This window comes from Mauremys reevesii, linkage group 5 (assembly GCF_016161935.1).
Source record: "Mauremys reevesii isolate NIE-2019 linkage group 5, ASM1616193v1, whole genome shotgun sequence".
NCBI lineage: Eukaryota > Metazoa > Chordata > Testudines > Geoemydidae > Mauremys > Mauremys reevesii.
The window spans coordinates 18,373,105-18,392,505 of record NC_052627.1 but is presented as its reverse complement, the minus strand read 5'-3'; the positions used below and the strand labels follow the sequence as shown (position 1 = coordinate 18,392,505).

The 19,401-nt window shown below is 41.0% G+C and overlaps 1 protein-coding gene across 3 annotated transcripts; it reads right to left on the bottom strand.

Moving 5' to 3' along the window:
• Positions 1-5,582: 5,582 nt before the first annotated feature.
• COPS4 (COP9 signalosome subunit 4) lies at positions 5,583-19,201 on the bottom strand. Of its 3 annotated transcripts, XM_039539973.1 has the most exons (11): positions 18,971-19,079; positions 18,108-18,162; positions 15,265-15,344; positions 13,571-13,722; positions 11,952-12,055; positions 11,380-11,533; positions 9,607-9,757; positions 8,711-8,881; positions 7,153-7,268; positions 6,617-6,701; positions 5,583-6,073 (listed from the first exon to the last, which is right to left on the bottom strand). In XM_039539973.1, coding segments are annotated over exons 3-11 (1,068 nt in total). In that variant the 5' UTR covers positions 15,266-15,344; positions 18,108-18,162; positions 18,971-19,079; the 3' UTR covers positions 5,583-5,939. The 3 variants fall into 3 exon arrangements, with proteins under 3 accessions (XP_039395907.1, XP_039395905.1, XP_039395906.1); XM_039539971.1 differs by lacking the exon at positions 18,108-18,162 and having other exon boundaries at positions 18,971-19,201; XM_039539972.1 differs by lacking the exon at positions 18,108-18,162 and having other exon boundaries at positions 15,265-15,362; positions 18,971-19,032.
• Positions 19,202-19,401: the final 200 nt, after the last annotated feature.

Here is a 19,401-nt window from a genome sequence, read left to right as displayed (position 1 = left end):
TAGACACCCTGACTTTTGTGACACAGCTAGTCCCTAACAGACTTTTTCAAACCGTTCCTTTTATTGTTTTCCTTTCAGAAATTAAACTTCTGAACTCGTCCTGTGAAACTAAAAATGAATACTCAGCCTGTCGTCTTTGTACAGCCCCAATTTTCTGTGGCTACTGCACAAAGTAGTAATGCCTGGCAGACCGGGTTGTTGGACTGCTGCAGTGACTGTGGAGTCTGTAAGTGGATAGTCAAATATTGTATTTTTGTTTTGGTTTGAGGTGTCTTGATGTTTGGGATTAATATTATCTCCAGTTTTTTTAGTGGGAATGACTTTAAATTGGGAGAATCCCATTTGTCTGTTTTATATTTATTTAAAGGAGTGGCTTGTAATTGTATTTCCCATAGCCACTCTGAGAGCCAGTCACTAGATAGCTACATCACCCACTCATACACAAAGCAACGTGTGGCTAAGTGTATAAGGCTGGAATGTCATTGCCTCGGTAACATTGTTCAGGTTGCTCAGTGCTCCGTCCTGGGAGCTCCAGTGTTATCAATACTAGCAGTGCATCCTGCTAATTCAGCAGGCCTCGATGTTACTCATAAAGACCATGGGCTTGGTTTGGTGACAAAGGCACTTGGCCAGGTTTATTGCCTTCAAGGCACAATACTAGCATCCCATAGGAGCTACAGATATATTAACATGAGTGCCCAGTGGTAAGGAGCAGCTCAGTCAGCGGTGGGAATTTCTGCCGTCCCCTTGGCCACACAAAAGGCTAAGGCAAGGTCCCCTGCCATTTATAGACTGGGATAAACAACTTACATACCACCTTACGAGTTTCATGACCTCTGTTTGTTATTTTCTCTTGTTCCTGATACCTTGGGCAAAACATCCCTATTAGTTATCTTGTACTACATTGGGATGTAGCTGGAATATATTTATGTAAATATCTAGTGCCTAGTGCACGTGCAACAACTTTGCCAAGTTCATATACCGGACAGTGAACTTGTAAGCATCTGCCCTAATACATGGCCTGACTTTGGTTCCCAGCCTCTGAGTCAGGCCTCAGATCTTGCACCAGGCCCCCTCTCTACTACAGCAAGTACTTGTACTCCTGCCCTAAGGCCGAGTTCATCCGGATCTGCTGAAGGTCACAGACCAAAAAAGGAGTGTGTTTACAGCAGGATAATTAACATGGGTTAGCCATCTTGCAGTAAAATCCGAGTGGAGGCAAAGTGCTCATGTAGCTTTTAGCAATGTAGCTACGCAAGTGCAACTCTATCTCCCCCACCTGTGGTTCACCTCGCTTAGTTACATCATGGTAAAAATTACAATGTCTCACTTCCACTGAGACAGCTAAAACATGTGTTATCCTACTGTAAACCCACACTATTTTTGACAGTGAAGAAATGTCCTTAAGTCATTATGGGGGGCGAGCTGCCATTGAGGTTACACCCTCATATAACATCACTATTCGTTCAAAAGTCTTTCAAAGATCTTGCCCTCCTTTGCAGTAGCTCTGGCCCATTGGCACATCCTTAACTTTCTCCTTCCAATTTTCTAGACATTTCAACATCTCTCCTAAAAGTAGTGGTGAAAGTTAACTGCCTGCGTGAATGAAGGGGAGAACATTGAGTGAGCCTCATTTGTTTGTCTTTATCCAGGCCTATGTGGAGTATTCTGTACCTTGTGTCTTGGATGTCAAGTAGCAAGTGACATGAATGAATGCTGCTTGTGTGCCGGAAGCGTTGCCATGAGGACTCTCTACCGGACAAAATACGGAATCCCTGTTAGTTACAATTTAATATTTTGTTTTGCTCATGCTCAAAGAACAGCCCTTAAAGCAACATGTCATTGTTCTAAGCAGATCAATTGGCTACATTTTCATTAGCCAGCTTCCACCCAGTGTGATTCCTCCCTATCTGAACACGGCTGCTAGTTGATTTGAGGGCACTGTGGTTTAGAAATTAGCAGAGGATTGGGCATCTGAAGACTTAGGTTCTACTTGCAACTGCCACCGACTCACCCTGTAACCTTGCACGAGTCCCTTAGCTCTTCTTTCCTTTGTTCTCCCCATCTGTGAAATAGATCATTCCTTGGCACTGTTGTAAAGGGCTTTGAGATAATTTCATGAAAAGTGTAAGTGCAATTATCCATTATTAATTGATGTCCCTTTAAAGTGGAGTTTTGCTATGTATCTGAGATAGAGAGACCCCTCTCTGATGAGGCATTGGTTATGTTTAAATATCCATCTAAATTAAATGTATATTGGATAATTTCTAATGCAGACATTGTACATAATACTAACCTGATAAGAAGTTTGGGCTAAATGGCAGTTGATTATCTAAATCTTGACTCTTACTCCCTCAGCATGAATCTCTTAGCCATATGTTCTCCCGATTAGCTGAAAAGGTGTTGCAGAATGTAGACAGAATTCTAAAACTGTGGTTCAGTCAACAAGGTGGTTGTGTATGTGTTTTTTCAAGCTACAATATTGTAGTTTCTGGAGTTAACGCCTTGTGTACCATAGTACAAATAACAGAAAGCCTAAGAAATGAAAAAATAAGATTAGATAATATATGAAAATTAAATGAATAGATCACACTGAATTGGGATGTTATGAACACGAGAGGAATAATATGAAGCAACTTAGGAAGGTTGGAAATATGGCCATGAAATTCAATAGAGCAATAATAACACAAAGCTAAGGAGGGTTAGGAGATCTATGAAGAAATATTATAGGCTAATTAAAAAAAAAAACCCAAACCTCAGCTTCTATTTAGGCACCTAAATGAATTGTCCAGATTTTCTAAAGGGCTCAACAGTAGCTTCAAAACCTGGCCGCTTCACTTAGGAGCCTAAATATAGGAGCTAAGATCTTTTAAAAAATTTGGAGCTATGTCAGAGCAGGAAGGCAAAAGTTTCTCTATCTGGAACATATTTTTTCCCTGCTGGATCTTCAGTACCTGAAGGATGCAGGTGAATTGGAAGGAAATTCGAGAAGAGCAGTGAAACTAATTTGGAGCATGGAGGCATTGACCGGTACGGAAAAGTCAGAGCTAAATATGTATACTTTTTGAGAGTTAATAATAGTGGGAGCTATAACTGGAAAGATCTGAAAGGTGGAGAGCAGTGTGTTAAGAAGTGGTGCCAGGACTAGCAAATGGATGAAGTTAAGAAAAGGAATAGTTCAGCTGAATATCAGAAAATACATCCTAACCCTAAATGCAAATCAACTGGACACTAGACTCCCAGTTTACCAGTTGAAAAATCCCACCACTGGAAACATTTTAAAATGGAAACTGGACAGAACCCCAGAGGTTATTCTATAAGGAACAATCCTGCACAGGTAGGGAGGTGGGCTGACTTGATCTAGTGGAGCTTCCAGTCTATTCTCAGTCTGGTATCCGTTTGCTAAAGCCTAGTTGTTATTGGGTAAATCCCACCCATTAGATAATTCTGCTTCCTAATTTTTGTAAATAACTTCTTTGGTGCCTAAACCTCTTAAAAGAAAACTTGCTACCAGCACCCAGTCTCTCTGCCTCCTACAGAAGGCAACTGGGCACACTTGATTTTTTTTTTTTTTCTTTTTTGGCTCGCTGCAGTAAAAAGCAGGGCTATGGATAACCAAGTATCTTTTAGTTTCTATGAATTTAGGCCAAATAGTACTTTAGAATAGGATGTTTAAAATGTATTTTCCCTATAATGGCCCTGTCATCCCACTCAAAGGCAGCACAGAAAGCCCATATGCTAGTCTGACTTTAAGTCCAATGTGATAAAGTCAACAAAAAGTTAGATGTACTACTTAAAGTTTCAGCCTTTAATATTTTTTCTGTTTCAACAGGGCTCCATCTGCTCTGATTTCTGTACTACCCTCTGGTGTGGTTTATGTTCTCTTTGTCAACTAAAGAGAGATATTAACAGAAGGAAGGAAATGGGGATATTCTAAGTAAGGTTTGTCACTTGTTTAATACATATTTGTAAATCAAGAGGCTTCTCTGATGCAATGTTTCAATTAGTTCTAGAACAAATGGTAGTGGTGATGGAAAAGTTAGTGTAGAACCAAAATGATATGCAATCAATGAACAGATTTCTATCCAATATAGAGAGGAGTCCTGCTCTGCCCGCCCTTTCTGTATCTAACTGAAGTCGTCTTGGGCCCCAGCTGGCCATCTATAATGTGGCTTTACGTAAGCAGCAGATAAGCCTTTTACTTGACTTTGTGTTAAGAGGAGCCACAGTAATAAGTGAAGTGCAAGTTACCAAGCCCATTTAAAAGGAAATATATAATCATTTACTAGGGGCACAGTGCCTGGCTGGGAATGCAAGACCACAGGCAGCAAGGACCATCTATTACTGGGGGAGAGCCCTGTTAGTACACCACAGGTGGCACTTGCAATTCTGCAGTGGAATTCCACACAGGAATGCAAAACAAACAGAGCATGTCAAACACAAATAGGAATAGGTGGGTGTGTGCTACAGGGGACCAACATGGCTCAACAGTGGAGTGGACTGTGGCAGGAAGCTAGTCTCCCTTCCACGAATTAGGCAGCTATACCTGCTCTAGCAGTGCCCTTGCATTGCAATAGGTGGGGTAAATAGCCATTCCTTTATCTCCACCATGTAGTCTCACACCTGTAAATGGGATTTGTTTGCTAGGACCTTACTCACTTGTTCAGGATTAGGCTTTTGATGTAGCTTTGTGGGACATTACCATGTAGCAGAACTTTACGTGATTGTGATTCTTGTGTTTGCACAAAGCTAAATAGTGTCGATTATAGAGAAAGTGTAGTTCCTGGGTGGCATTTTTCAAGAGCACTCAGTGCAGAGCTAAATCTTTTTTTCCATTAATATTCAGAGTCAAATTCTGTCCTCATACCTCTCCAGCCTCCTTGATTTGAGGCAGATTCATTAAAATACACAACTATGCACAGTATATACACAATAATGAGTCTTATATTGCTTAAGTAAATTTCAAGGTAGCGTATTAACAAAACTAATGGTGGTATTAATCTCCGCCAGGAATGTAATTCTTTTCTTCCATATTTTAGATGTTCCTGTACTCGTTGGTTGTGAGGCCTAGAATCTCCATAAGCAAGAGTCTTCTCCTCTCGTGTTGTACTTACTGTTCAAGAAAGTGCTGCATGCATTGTAATTTGATTGTTGCAAAGCATGACTTATCAATAAAATAAAGCAACAACCTCAAATTTGTCTTTGTCTCACTTATTGTGCATGTATGTGTGTTGAGATGCAGTAATGAAAGCTAAGTTTTATTGTATGTACTAAACTGTCTTGGAAAGAGTATTCTCCTGTTCTTAATAACTAGCTAATGCTAGTTTATCCATGGTATGCTCATTTCACTGGTTCTGCTGCCATCCTGCCAGAACATGAGAGAATAAACTGATTGTAAACTTATTTTCCTGCTCCTTGAATTGTAAGAGGGTGTTTCTTTTCCTGGATGTAATAGATATTGAAATTGAAAATCCAATACAGAAAACTTGGAAGGTTAGAATTATATTGCATTTTCATACTCAAACTGCTAGTGAGTGAAATAAATACAAGTGACTGTTAAAACAAAGGCCTCATAGGATAGGTTGAATCTAATTGGCTAATTCCTGCCTTTATTGGAATAACCATAACTCAAAGGAACATGGCACTTACATTTTCACAACAACCAATGCAAAGTAACGAGTCCACAATTTAGTAAACAGTATGTGCAGCACAAATCTTAAGATTTTACTTCTTCCTGTACTTTTAAACCACAACTTTCAAAACAGCAAAGCATATTTCTCATGCAGTGATACCATATTGAGTATTCTGACAAAACTTCAGGAATTTTATATAAGACTGTATATTTCTATAATTTTCAGGTGGTCATTTCTTAGTCCTAGGAGACTTCATCTGTACAGCACAGAAGGAGATTAATTACAGTCAAAAGACTAAGTATAGGTTTACTGAGCCATCTGAGCTTCCATTGCCTGTGCTGTCCATTCTGGTACTGTCTGACTAATTTTCTCCAGAAGGTTGTTAACTTGGAAACATAGTGACTGAATCTGTTTGTCCCATGTTGGCAGAGCTTCACGCGCTGGAGGAAAAAAAAAAAAATTTGCAAAAGCAGACTGATTCTTTGCAATTCTGCTGTATTTCCACTAAAAGCATTTTTATTATTGTTTCACTTAATCATGCGACAAAAAAAAGTATGGTCTATTTGCCAGGTCTACAGTATAGTTATTTCTAAATTTAAAAGATTAAATGATTGGTGGCTGTACGTTACATAATTAGGTATTGCACCACAAAGTGAAAGTGGAGAACTTCCTACTCATCATGTATTTACAAGACTAACACGATGACATTTTGCAGTCTGATACAGCTTTTGTATAGAGTCCATCACACATTCTCTTAAAGATTAGAAAAAAGAGTAAAATATGACTTTGTAAGTAACAAGCAGACAAGCTGAACTGCTACTTACAATACAGACTCCGCCATCTGCTGGCAGTAGCAAGTCCGAGCACACTTCCTTGTACAGTAGTAGATCCTCATTTTAAAAAATACAACTTGCTCGTGTTGTAGAGAACAGCTCAAACAATGTATTTTGAATTGCACCATGAAAAAGGAAAAAAACCCTTACTTTCAAAATGAACTATTCCATCAATTTGATCGATGAATCCATTCATCCGACCCTCCGTTATCATCTGAGAAGCTATCTTTTCTGCCTGCAAAATAGGAATTAGAGAGACAGATCTGAGAATTATTAGTTTTGTTTCCAACATATTTATGACGCTGTAAAAGAATGCCTGACCTTTACACATCATCCCCGCTAATTTACTGTTTAAGACTATGCACTACTGCCGCCCAACCTCTGGCCCAAAGAGAGCCAGATGGACTCCCTTTGGCACCAGGCAATGCTACTGCGTAATCTACTTCTTGTTGCTGAGTGAAGTTAAGTACTCTCCCTCTCCCCATCCCTCAAAATGGGTTACGTTTTGCATTCTGAACATGTTGGCCTGTGACTGAAAGACTAGAGGCAGTGCAGAGTACTTAAGCACTGAAACTTGAAAAGCTGAACTGTTTGTTATAACCAAGAATACTTGTTAATATGACTGTTTGCCAATGGAATTCAGGTCTTGTATTCAAAAATTATCACACTGGAAACAAATAAGATACCTTGGCTGCAGGGATCTCTAATAGTGCTCCAAGTTCTTCAAAAGTAATATTGTTGTATAGTTTGCTTGCAGATAACAAGTTGTGTTCAATAACAGCTCTGTCCAAGATACTGGACCCTTAGAGGCAGAATAAAATGACACTTCATTGTTAGAGTTCTCAATGGACTTTTTCTTGAACTGTGAGTAAGAAAAATATTTTGGTAAAAATGTATATGTACAGAGCATTTAACCATATCTGGTTTCCTTCCAGAACTATTATTCCATACAAAAGTAAATGAGCAGTAAGACCCTAACAATTTACATATCTGTTCAAAGTAAGCAACTTAGAAGAATGGCTTTAGTCTCTCTAGCTCAGTTCTAGGACATCCAAGTGGAGGTAGTCTTGTGGTTAAGGTACTGGACTAGGACTCTGGAGTGCTGAATTCGCTTTCTGACTCTGATACACTTTATGACCTTAAAGTGAGTTAATCTGTGCCTCAGTTCTCACCATCTGCTGCTCTCCTTTCTTCTACCTTTTGTCTCAATATTTTAACTCTTTAGGGTAGAGACTGCCTTTTCCTGTTCGTGCAGTACCTACCACCTGATCTTGCGCTACCATAATACGAATAGGTGATAGAATCAGCTATGATCCAGCGAGGGAGAGACACTGCAACAGTTAAATGAACATCTTAATTAACAAGGATTTTTTTCAGTTTTGGACCAGACAGCATACATATAGAATGTAGCCAAATAGGAGTTTGGGGTTCAAAAGATGAATACAGCTTATCTGGTAAGAGGAATGTTTTCTAACTTTTTTCAATTTGATTTTTTTCCCCCAAAGTATTTCTTCCTTGCTGTAGGGGAAGAGGTGTCCATAAAGGTAAGACTTGCCTGGCACATGAAGTATTTCATATTCTTCATGAACTTTGCACTTAACCACTCTAATCTAGAGAACACTCTAATTTGAATGTAAGGCTCCACTGATGTCATTTAGTTTATGTAACATCATTTAGTAAATTCTAGCCTGAACTGTGTTACCAAAAGCTGCACTGATCAGAGAATGGATTTGGGAGGTACGAAGCTGATGGTTTTTAGATCCATATTATCTGGTAACAGTTAGGAAAACAAACACTGAGATCTATCAAACTCACAAAACGAGATTTGTATAAATCTGTAGAAAATAGATCATACTGTAAAAAAAACTGATGGGCACCATTTTACAAATATACTGAAGAACTGGAAAAGCTGAGAGGAGAAGGTCTTAGAAAATGAAGCAAGATTAGAAAAGAGAGTTTTATATTCATTAGAGAAGAGATTAAAGTAGAAATGTACTGAGGTGTATAATCTAATGATGTAGGGAGAAGCTGGATTCTCGATAGCTCTTAAGAGATCAACAGGTTAAAACAGAGATAGGAACTGAATCTAAGATTGAACACTAAAATACATTAAGGAGGGTAGAGTTCCAAAGACAGCCACTTGGAGTATATACATGTTTCTATGCATATACTAGGCAAATCTATACTGGATAAGTTGTGTGGATTTTGAAATACAGTATTACTGTGCTTTAAAGAAGTCTGTACCATCAGCTGTAGTTGCCTTCTGGTGTGGCATGAGCATGGCAGCAAACTCTTGCAGCTGATTCCCTCGGATAATCCTGTCCAGATACATTTTCTCCAAGATCCCGTAGGCTGCAAGCTGCTGACACCTTTCATCCTTGAAAAGAGTGGCTAACATGCGAGAGCGCTGCTGTCCTAGGAGAAATAACAAGAATCCCACAAAGTGACCTCCTTAATAAATTCTGTAAATATCACTTTACTAAAACAGTGCTCATGAGGGAACAAAAGTTTGAAGCTGTTATGTTCACTCCTATACCATTTCCAAGGGTAGGAGTGTATCATATAGAAAATATCTAGAATAGAAAACTGTCAAGGCCTCTAATGTGCCCATCCTTGTGGTGTCTGGACACCTAGTATTTCACTGCAAACAAAGGATGGGTAGGTCTCCTCATGGACAATACATGCCTAGTTTAAATAAAGGTCTTAAGAAATGAGCCAATGGTTCCTTTTTCTAAAAATCCTTCCTGCATTTCCCCCTTAGTCTGTCTCCAGGTATACTTTATGATCAGTGACAGAAAAAATTTCCTCAGGTAATACCTACTGCAACCTTTTCCAAGGTGTTTTTTTTAAACTGCTTAAGCTTTTCCCACTTACTCGTTCTTCTGTGCATCCAGGTAAGATGACTGTAACTTATGCATGCAGAGAGAAAGATACTCAAAACTTATAGTTATTGGCCTGCTATCAAACCTCACTTTCTTACCTGTTTTCATACTTCTAGATTCCTCGCTACTACATCTTACAATGATGAGAGCTACACAAAAGGTTATGCTTTACGGGAGATCAACTAAAGATTAACAATCCTTTTTTATATGGAATATAAAAGGCCAGAAATACACAGAAATCTGTGACATTCATTTTACCTGCTGATGCTAGGATAGTACAATGCAAAGCATGCTTCAATGCCTCTAGTCTCTCACTTTCATGGACTATGCTCTTGTAAGAGAGCTCATTGTACCTTTGGGCAGCTTCAATGAACTTCCTTCTGTAATCGAGAACACGAGCGTAGCACACCTAAAGAGAATGTTTCAGTAAGAAAAAAGCTAAATAGGAAAGTGACCGTACAGTGGAGACACACATTAGCTGCTGTATTACAAAAGTGAGAGCATTGCTTAAATCTGCTGAGAAGAACACCATCATCTCAGGAAAGTTCTGCAAGAGCTCAAATAACTATTCTTCTGCAGTTAGAAACTTGATATGCTGGCAATCTGTCCTCCAAAGCCTGTTGTGAGATCTCTACAGAAACTGCAGAATCTTAATCTGAATGTCAAATTCATGAGTGATTACTGAGCATAATTATTTACATAAATTTTCATCTCATAGGATTCCACAGTGCTTTACCAATTTAAACAAATATGGAATTATATATACTAATACCTGCCTCACAGTAGAGGTGCAGCTAATTCTAAAATGAAATTTCAACTGCTCCAGGGCAATGCAATATCACACAACAGTACAGACAGGAAGTGAAGATTAATATATATCCAATAAAAGATGCCGCAGGGATTTAGACAGATTATTATCCATCTTGTAATTTGGCCAGGACATCAGAGTAACAACACTAACTCTAAGTATCATGTACCTTTAATGGGCCACAAGTGGTCAGGACCCTGGTTTTATATTTCATCCAAAAGATAGGGAGTACCAGCAGCTAATATGTAAATACAGTCAGTTCATTAATTTAAACTGTCAGATAGGTTTTGCAAAACCTATTAAATATTTTTATATAAAACTTCTTTGTGGGCTGGGATAAGTTTACCAAAAAAAGAAACATTTCCCTTCAGTGTTTGGATCTCAAACATTGCAGCATTGTGCTAGTGCATAACTATTAAAAATGAAACTGAATATAAACCGGTAGTACATAAAATGTAGTACAAATGTTTCATAACCCAAGTCTCCCTTTTACTACTAACAATGACACTTTGCACTTACAGGATGCACACAGAAATTAATTTTTCCTTGGTGTCTCTTCTTCAGAGTTTAGCATTTCTTTGCTTTTTCAGTCTTCTCTCTCCTCCAATTTCTCTTATAATGCTTATACTCACTCTGTAATTTCATAGCTGACTGTGTAGTTCAAGGCTAGTATATTAAAAAATTGTACTTGTAATGCTCTAGAACTATCTGCTTTTCTGCACCTATTTGGTACTGTCAGTCTGACCCTAATGCTTTTACCCCATACCAGAGTAATATTTAGCAGACTAACATTTGCTAGAGGACAAATTGCTCTAGGAGTATATGATTTCTTAAAATAATTCATTTTATTCCTTTTTGTTTGGTTTCAGTGATTATGGTGAATTTATTTTTCCTGATGCTTATTCAAGTGAGTTATTCTTTGTCCGTTCTGTTATCTTGATTCTTCAGATGTAAGCTAGGAATAACATTTTCAAAACTGCTTATGTAGCCTAGAAATCTAAAGTGACTTAGACACTTGGGAGCTTAGGATCACATTGACTTTCAATGAGAAGTCCATTTTGAAAAATCTTTTTATCCATCTATCCTAAATCTATTTATCAAAAGCTTATGTAAAGCTACCAAAAAACCCAACAACCCCACAACAAAAACCCCACATACCCTACTATAATCCAATGTGGTATTCTTTCCCTCGTAGAAGGAAAAACTAAAATAAGTTACACCACCTTATAATGGATCTGTAGCTGTTCATTGGTTGATTCATTCTGAAGCAGCGAAGCTCGGTTAATATAAGCCTCCGCCTGAACTGGGTCATCATCTTCCAGATACAGTCTGGCAATTTTCAGGTAAGTCTCCAATTTATAATCCACATTGTATTGTCTGTGAAGGAGCAGAAAAATATATAATGTAGAAATCCAGTTGTGTGAGCATTTCAATCTTGCAATCACAAGAGACATTAATCTGGGAAAAGCCTATAGTAACTCCTTTGTGTACATGGAGGAGGAAAGGGATGTACAGGGAAAAGGGGTAGAGTGTTTTGAAGTGAAGCTTTATCAATCACATTTGCAAGAAGGATGCTAATGACTAGGTATTCCATATAGTGCTTGGAGAGCCAAGGAGTATTTTGATACTGCAGAGATGATTTTGAATTTACCTACACAATTGTCACTATGCGACACTACTGAAGATCCAGGGAAATAAGCAGAGAAAAACCGGACACACTTAACTCTAGGGAAGCATTTAAAAAACACAGCAGGATACTCAGCAGGACAAAATTGTCTCTAACCACAGTATTTACTTTTGTCCTGTTTCCAAAGGAATCCCCACCAACACTTGTGCTGCATTTCTCCAGTCTTCTTCTTTCTCATAAATTGATGCAAGATGCTGCCTTATAGAAGCAACCTGGAAAAAACAAAAGCATACTGTAAAACTGATCCATATTCCATTAACAATCATACCATCTGCTTCTTCTCATTTATCAATAGTATTTTTCCAGCTACCTGACATGTGATACAGTAGCTTCATAATCAGTAAACTCCTTTCACCTAAAAATCTTTATCAAACATAGACCAAAGTTTTAAAAAATGACTAATGGTTTTGAGTGCTTCAATTTGGCATTCCCAAGTTGAGACACTAAAAAGGGACCTGATTTTTGGAAAGGGCTCAGCATCCACCCTTTGAATAATCAGACCCTTTTACAGGTGCTAAGTTACGCTCTCCAAAATTGAGGCGCCCCAAATCACTAGCCATTTGCAAAGGTCTGGGCCTAAAAAATTAACCTTCACATCACCCCCATGAGGTAGGAATGCACTCATATAACTTTGTAAATCTCAAGATTGGGAACAATGTGGGATCAAGGCTTCACAGAGGAATTGTGACAATTAATTGATCCATTTGCTTGGTGTGATAGGCTTAATCCATGTACAATCATTGTAACATGGGTAGGCATGTTTAGATAAGCCAGAGTTTCCTCAAACAGGGGTCACCGCTTGTGTAGGGAAAGCCCTTGGCGGGCCAGGCCGGTGTGTTTACCTGCCCCATCCGCAGGTCCAGCCAATCGCGGCTCCCACTGGCCGTGGATCGCTGCTCCGGGCCAATGGGAGCTGCTGGAAGTGGTGCGGGCCAAGGGAGAAACCCTGAGATAAGCATTGAGATGAAAGCTGATTACATTTCCATCTGTTTCCTTTTTGTGATTTTAAAGCAAAGCAAGTGATTATCTGGTTTTTCCAATTCAAATATTAGATTTTATAATATTTAAATAAAAACTTCATTTCCCCACACCCACATACTACCAGCTAGTGCTGCAGGGTATCTAGAAAGAAAAAAAATGGACAGGCTTGACAACACATATTGAACTAAACTCTTTAGCTGACTGATGACCTGGTATTTCAAGGAAACGTTTTCCCTGATAAATTTTGAGTTCTTAACTTATTTAGAGAACACTTTTTAATAGAACTATATATTTAAAACAAATACTGTCTCTTCACATACCATGCCCAGTGTGTTACTCTTACAAAATGCAGCACAATGAGTTCCAGGTTGCATCTCAGTTGTTTCTCTAATAGCCAGAATATTATCTTGCTCTAGGAAGCCATTTTTAGTAGTGCAGGAACTAAATACTTAACATTAAGGGACAAATACGGAATTCTTTGCACACCCAAAATCCTCATCGAATTCAGCAGGAGTTCTGGGTACACAAGAATGTAAAATTGGACCATGAGTATGAGTGTCCATTTTTTACTGAAAAACATTAAAAACACAATATTTAGGATTAAACGCTCTGTTTTGAACTTTAAGACAAATATGCTCATCATTAATTTTACTGACTTTAAGACCAGAAGGGATCATTATGATAATTTAATCTGACCTCCTGCATGTTGCAGGACACAGAATCTCACTCACTCAATTCTCTCTTACCTGTTCTTCGAATGAAATGACTCTAGGCTGTATCTTTTCCAAGGTAAAGTGATAGATTTCTTTGGCCGTGCTATCAGGAAGATTTGGGAGATGCGTACAGAAATCTGTCAGCAATTGACGTGAGATCACTAGACTGACGTTCTCATTTACCACTAGTTCAAAGACACAACAGAAGGAGGAAATAAGAGAAGAAATATCGAAAGCATTGACCTATATCACCAATCCATAGTTAATCAGCAGCTTTAATGGTAATTTTAAATATTCCTGGTTTTTAAGTCATTAACAACAATCTTAATTTTAAGAAAAATAGATTCTACTCTCCAAGAAAGCTACACTGTTTGTTTGCTACATAGCTCACAACAGTTCTCAGGTATGACAAAGGCTAATGTATGATGTCTTCCTATGGTTTACAAAGACCTTTCATTTTAAACTGTGATTTTCAGGGGCGTATGCTATAACTAAGGCTGTGAGTTGGTCATGGAAGTCACAGATTCAGTGACCTCCGTGATTTATGCAGTGGCTGGTGCGCTCGGCCCAGGGGCAGTTCAGGTAGCCCCTGCGCCAGTCCCACCGTCCACTGCTGGGGCAGGCTCAGGCCACTGCTACCCCCGCCCCTCCCCCCAGCAGCACAGTTTGAGCTCTGGGCAGCACTTACCTCGGGGGGCTCCCGGAAAGTGGCAACATCCTCCTCGCTCAGCTCCTAGGCTACGTAGCTCCGCCTCCACCTAGCAGCTGAGTGAGGGGGATGTTGCCACTTCCAGGGAGCCCCCCAGATAAGCGCTGCCCAGAGCTCACCTCACCCCGTCCGGTGCCCCAACCCCCTGCCCCCTCCCACACCCAAAGCTCTGCTGCTGCTGTGGGACGGGGAGGTGCAGAACTAGGTAGAGAGCCTACTGGCCCCGTCAACATCCCAACCCCCAAGCAGCAGAGGGGGTCCTGGGCTGTGCACTGCCACCCGTACCTCCCCCCACCAGCACCTGGGCCACCTTCCTCAAGCACCCGCAGGGTCCCCAGGCAGTCCCCTCCCCCACAAGTTTTGGTTGCGTGTATTTTTAGTAAAAGTCACGGGCCATGAATTTTTGTTTACTGCCCCTGACCTGTCTGTGACTTTTACTAAAAATACCCATGACTAAAACGTAGCCTTAGTTATAACATATTGGACAAATTAAGACTTCATGCTAAGTTTTATCATGCCTGTTCTCAGTCTGGACAATTGATGAGGGGAAATTTTAGTAAAATTTGACAATTCTAAGATATCCAAATATGAGGAAATAAAGGTCTTGAGCATTTTCTTCCGGATACTTTACTTTTTACATGTTAACTCAAAAGCTTAAATTTCTTTTGAACTAATCACTTTAGTCCTCAGCAAGGACCAGCTATTTTAGGTTTTTATGTAGTGTCCATGACTGTATTCAAGAGCTGTACCACTGACAGGTTTCTGGGAGGGAAAAAAAAAAATAAAAATCTAGTTTACAAAACAAGGTTACAGTCATTTTAAAGTCTGTTTTCTATTAACGTTTTAACATATTGATGATTTGTGCTCCAAGCAGACTCAGATGCAAGACTGAATATGCAGAGAGCATCAAACATTCACAGAGCCTAAGCTATATTTATCTGAATGTGTAATTCAACATGCATCAAGTCTTCAGTCAACAATGCATAAACAAAACAAGTACTATTCCAGACACACTTACTTGCTTCTACAAAAGCTTTCAAGGCTTCTAGTTGTTCCACCCCTGACAGCTGAATTGCTTTTTCCAATATCTGACGATATCTGTCCATAGATTAAAACCAAAAAGATCATCACAATTAATATCATTTCATTTGTTCATCTATTTTCATGCCTACCCTGTAGTTTAGATTGTTTCTCTTATGCTCTCTATTAAAGTTGCTATATTTCTTTAGGTTGGGGTTTTCAAGAGAGCCTAAAGGCTCGGTGCCCAAAGCCCAGTGAAATTCAGTGGGAGTTCAGTGCCTGGTTCGTTTGAAAACCCCAGTCCAAGCCCTCCAAGATTTGTATTTACATACTGTGAACTATAACATATGTAGTTGTGTGCAGGTTAGAGCACCTCTCCTTAAGTCTGATAAACAGGCATAAGGCCTTAGTATTGTCATAGGGAAGGGGTACCAGAAGAGTACACAAAATGAGATTGCATATGTTATAAGACTATCATGCTCTGGGGACAGAGGATCAAAAATGCTGGATTCAGGGAGGACAAGAGATACTGGTGGGAGGAGGAAGCATGTGTCACTACAGAATGGAGATTGAAATGACACCACCACAGACCTGGAGAGAAATTATTTTTTTTTGTTTCAAACATGTATTACAAAGTAAGCCTCAAAATAGTGTGGGTTTTATCAACAGTCAATAACTACGGCAGCTTTGATCTCATGGCTTAAGTGGTCATTATACCCGTAAGTAGAACCATAGCCTTAGTGGTACAGTAATATATAAAGGGATACCATCACTTTAAAGTCCCTTTTCCATCTGAATTTTTTAAGCCTACTATTGTTACAAACAACTCCTAAGATTGAGGCAATGTTGTCCAGTAGATAGATCTCCTGCTTCTTGGTCCAGTACCCTGTGTTCTGTTACCTTACCTGTCCTAACATTGGGTGAGTCACTTCATCTTTCTGTGCCTCTATTTCTCCTCCTCCTGTTTTTTTGTCTATTTATATTGTAAGCTCTTAGGGATAGGGCCAGTATCTTACAATGGATTTGTGCAGCATTCTAGTACAGGGGTTTCAACCTTTTTTACATTGGTGGACACCTACAAATTTTGAATGAAGGCACAGACCCCTTTGGAAATCTTAGTCTGCAGATACCCAGGGGTCCACAAACCACAGGATGACAACCATCGTGATAGCACAATGGGTCTCCCATTCTGGTTTGGACTGGTGGGCTCTACAGTGATACAAAAAACCCAAACCCATATAATAATAAAGATTATTGTAATTTAAAGAGACCAGAAAAACCCACATTTTTCAGTTTTGCGCATTTGACAGCAATCCATGCATAGTCAGATTTACTGTTTTGTTGATGATCAGTTAGTTACGTTTCCTCTCTCATGCACTGCTTCAGAGGGAACTCTTCTCTACGTGCTTCCCTGGCTCTGCAAGTGGATATTTAGCAGCAACAATGCTGAAGCTTGAAATTTAAGAGGTATCTGGCAGGCATGTGTAGAATATTTGGTGGTGGTGTTTTGAGGCTTTCCCAAGAGACCCTGCTGCACAGAAGCAGTGGTGCAGAAAATACATGATTTTTTAAAAAGGAATTTAAAAGAAGAGTCAGGACATTATTTAAAGGATGATATGTTATTTAAAGGATATTCTTAAATCAAGATTGGATGCCTTTTTGATACATATGCTCTAGTTCAACAGAAAGCTATGAGCGTCATACAGGAATTACTTAGTGACATTTGATGGCCTATGTTATTCAGGTCAGACTAGATGATCATATGGTTCCTTTTGTCTTTAAGAATGGCAGTACTTGGTCAGACCAAAGGTCCATCCAGCCCAGTATCCTGTCTACCGGCAATGGCCAATATCAGGTGCCCCAGAGGGAGTGAACCTAACAGATAATGATCAAGTGATCTCTCTCCTGCCATCCATCACCACCCTCTGACAAACAGAGGCTAGGGACACCATTCCTTACCCATCCTGGCTAATAGCCCTTAATGGACCTAACCTCTATTAATTTATCCAGATCTCTTTTAAACCCTGTTATAGTCCTAGCCTTCACAATCTCCTTGGGCAAGGAGTTCCACAAGTTGACTGTGTGAAGAAGACTTTAAAGTCTAAGGCTATCAGAAAACTATTTTTAAAACACTGAATTTTCTGAAATTAGCTAATTTGACAATGAATCCTGTGGCACCTTATAGACTAACAGACGTTTTGCAGCATGAGCTTTCGTGGGTGAATACCCACTTCTTCGGATGCAAGACTTGCATCCGAAGAAGTGGGTATTCACCCACGAAAGCTCATGCTGCAAAACGTCTGTTAGTCTACAAGGTGCCACAGGATTCTTTGCTGCTTTTACAGATCCAGACTAACACGGCTACCCCTCTGATACTTAATTTGACAATGTACATCAACACAAACCCATACAGTTGATTACAGTTGGGAAGAACAGATCTTATTGGAAATAAATTATGGGAGAGATCTATTTAAACTTATGTGATTTGACATGTCAGCAACCAAAACATAAGCTGTACTGTGTTTTAGCACTAGTATATTTTTGTATAGTCTCACTATCAGAGTTTTCACTTTGCACTGTCACTCAAGTGACAGCAGTTTAAAATCACTAAAGTTTCTGCACAGTCCAATCAAGTGTTTTCCAAGTCAAATTCAAGTATCAATGACAGATCAGGAATTTAGTTGCCTAAAACACCAAACTAGTCTGACACACAGTGCTTGAAATTTTAATATGAGCCCAAAGCTGTAACATTAATCAGATCTTTAACACAGAGCAGAGGTCTTGGCAGCACCTTTTTTGTCTATTTTACAAAAAGAGTTAAAAGTAGTTCCAAGTTCTCACCTGCCCCTTAATCCTCCTTACAAATTACTGTGGTTTAATATTCACATTTCCATAACTGTAGAGCCAGAAGAACAACATGCAAAGTGACTGACTGAGCAGGGGAAACGGTTTGACGGACTGTGCACAAATTGCAGCCAAAAATGCACAAGCTAGACCAGGGGCTTCTCTAGTCTGTCAGTTACAGGGATCACAGGTAAAGGCCGAAGCAAGACACTCATCCTTGTCCTTAAGCACCTGTTAAACCCCCTTCCCCTCCCACCTCAGCTGTCAGTACAGCCCTCCTCTACTCCGCGTCCCTCTCCTGATCCCTCTCCCTCTCCTCAGAGCCCCTCCTGATCCTCTACCCCCACCTCCTCTACCCCGCCTCCTCCTGATCCCCTCTCCCCCCCGCCTCCTCCTGATCCCCTCTCCCCTCCCCTCCTCTACCCCGCCTCCTCCTGATCCCCTCTCCCCACCTCTTCTCCCCTGCCTCCTCCTGATCCCCTCCCCACCGCCTCCTCCTGATCCCCTCTCCCCTCCCCTCCTCTACCCCGCCTCCTCCTGATCCCCTCCCACCTCTCTCCCCCGCCTCCTCCCGATCCCCTCTCCCCTCCCCTCCCCGCCTCCTCCTGATCCCCTCCCCGCCTCCTCTACCCCGCCTCCTCCCGATCTCCTGATCCCCTCTCCCCACCTCCTCTTGATCCCCTCTCCCCGCCTCCTCTTGATCCCCTCTCCCCTCTCCCCTCCTCTCCCCCGCCTCCTCTCGATCCCCTCTCCCTGATCCCCTCCTCCCAGTGTCCCCCCAGTCCCGATTTCCTCTCCCACAGCCCCAGACCCTCCCGCCGCCCCCCGCGATTTGGCCTCAGCCCCGAGCCGTCACTCACTTCCCCGCCAGGTCCTTGTGGGAGCCGCTGGAATTCATTAGCTGGGCCAGCTCCTGCCTCACCGCGGCCGCCATCTTCCTCCGCCCCGACAGACAAGGAGGAGACGCGGTCCTCCAGCTACCGGCGAGAAGGAACCCGCCTCGGCCCTTTGTATCATAGAGGAGCACCGGCTAGAACGGCCCCTGTCCCTGGGAGAAGGGTCACATGACCCCTTCCCCTCTCCCGAACGCTGCCTGCTGCCCGCCCGGTGCAGCCTCTCTGGGCTGCGGGAGCCAATCGCGGGGCCCGCCGCTGGGGCTGGAGTGGGTTCGCACGCTGGCTACACGAGAGGCGGCAGCAGAGCCTCCACCTGGGAGGGGACACTCAGCCCCCTTCTCCCTCTCCGGGTCCACGACTACTGCTTCTGAGCTGTTCTTCGCCCCGGCCCCGCC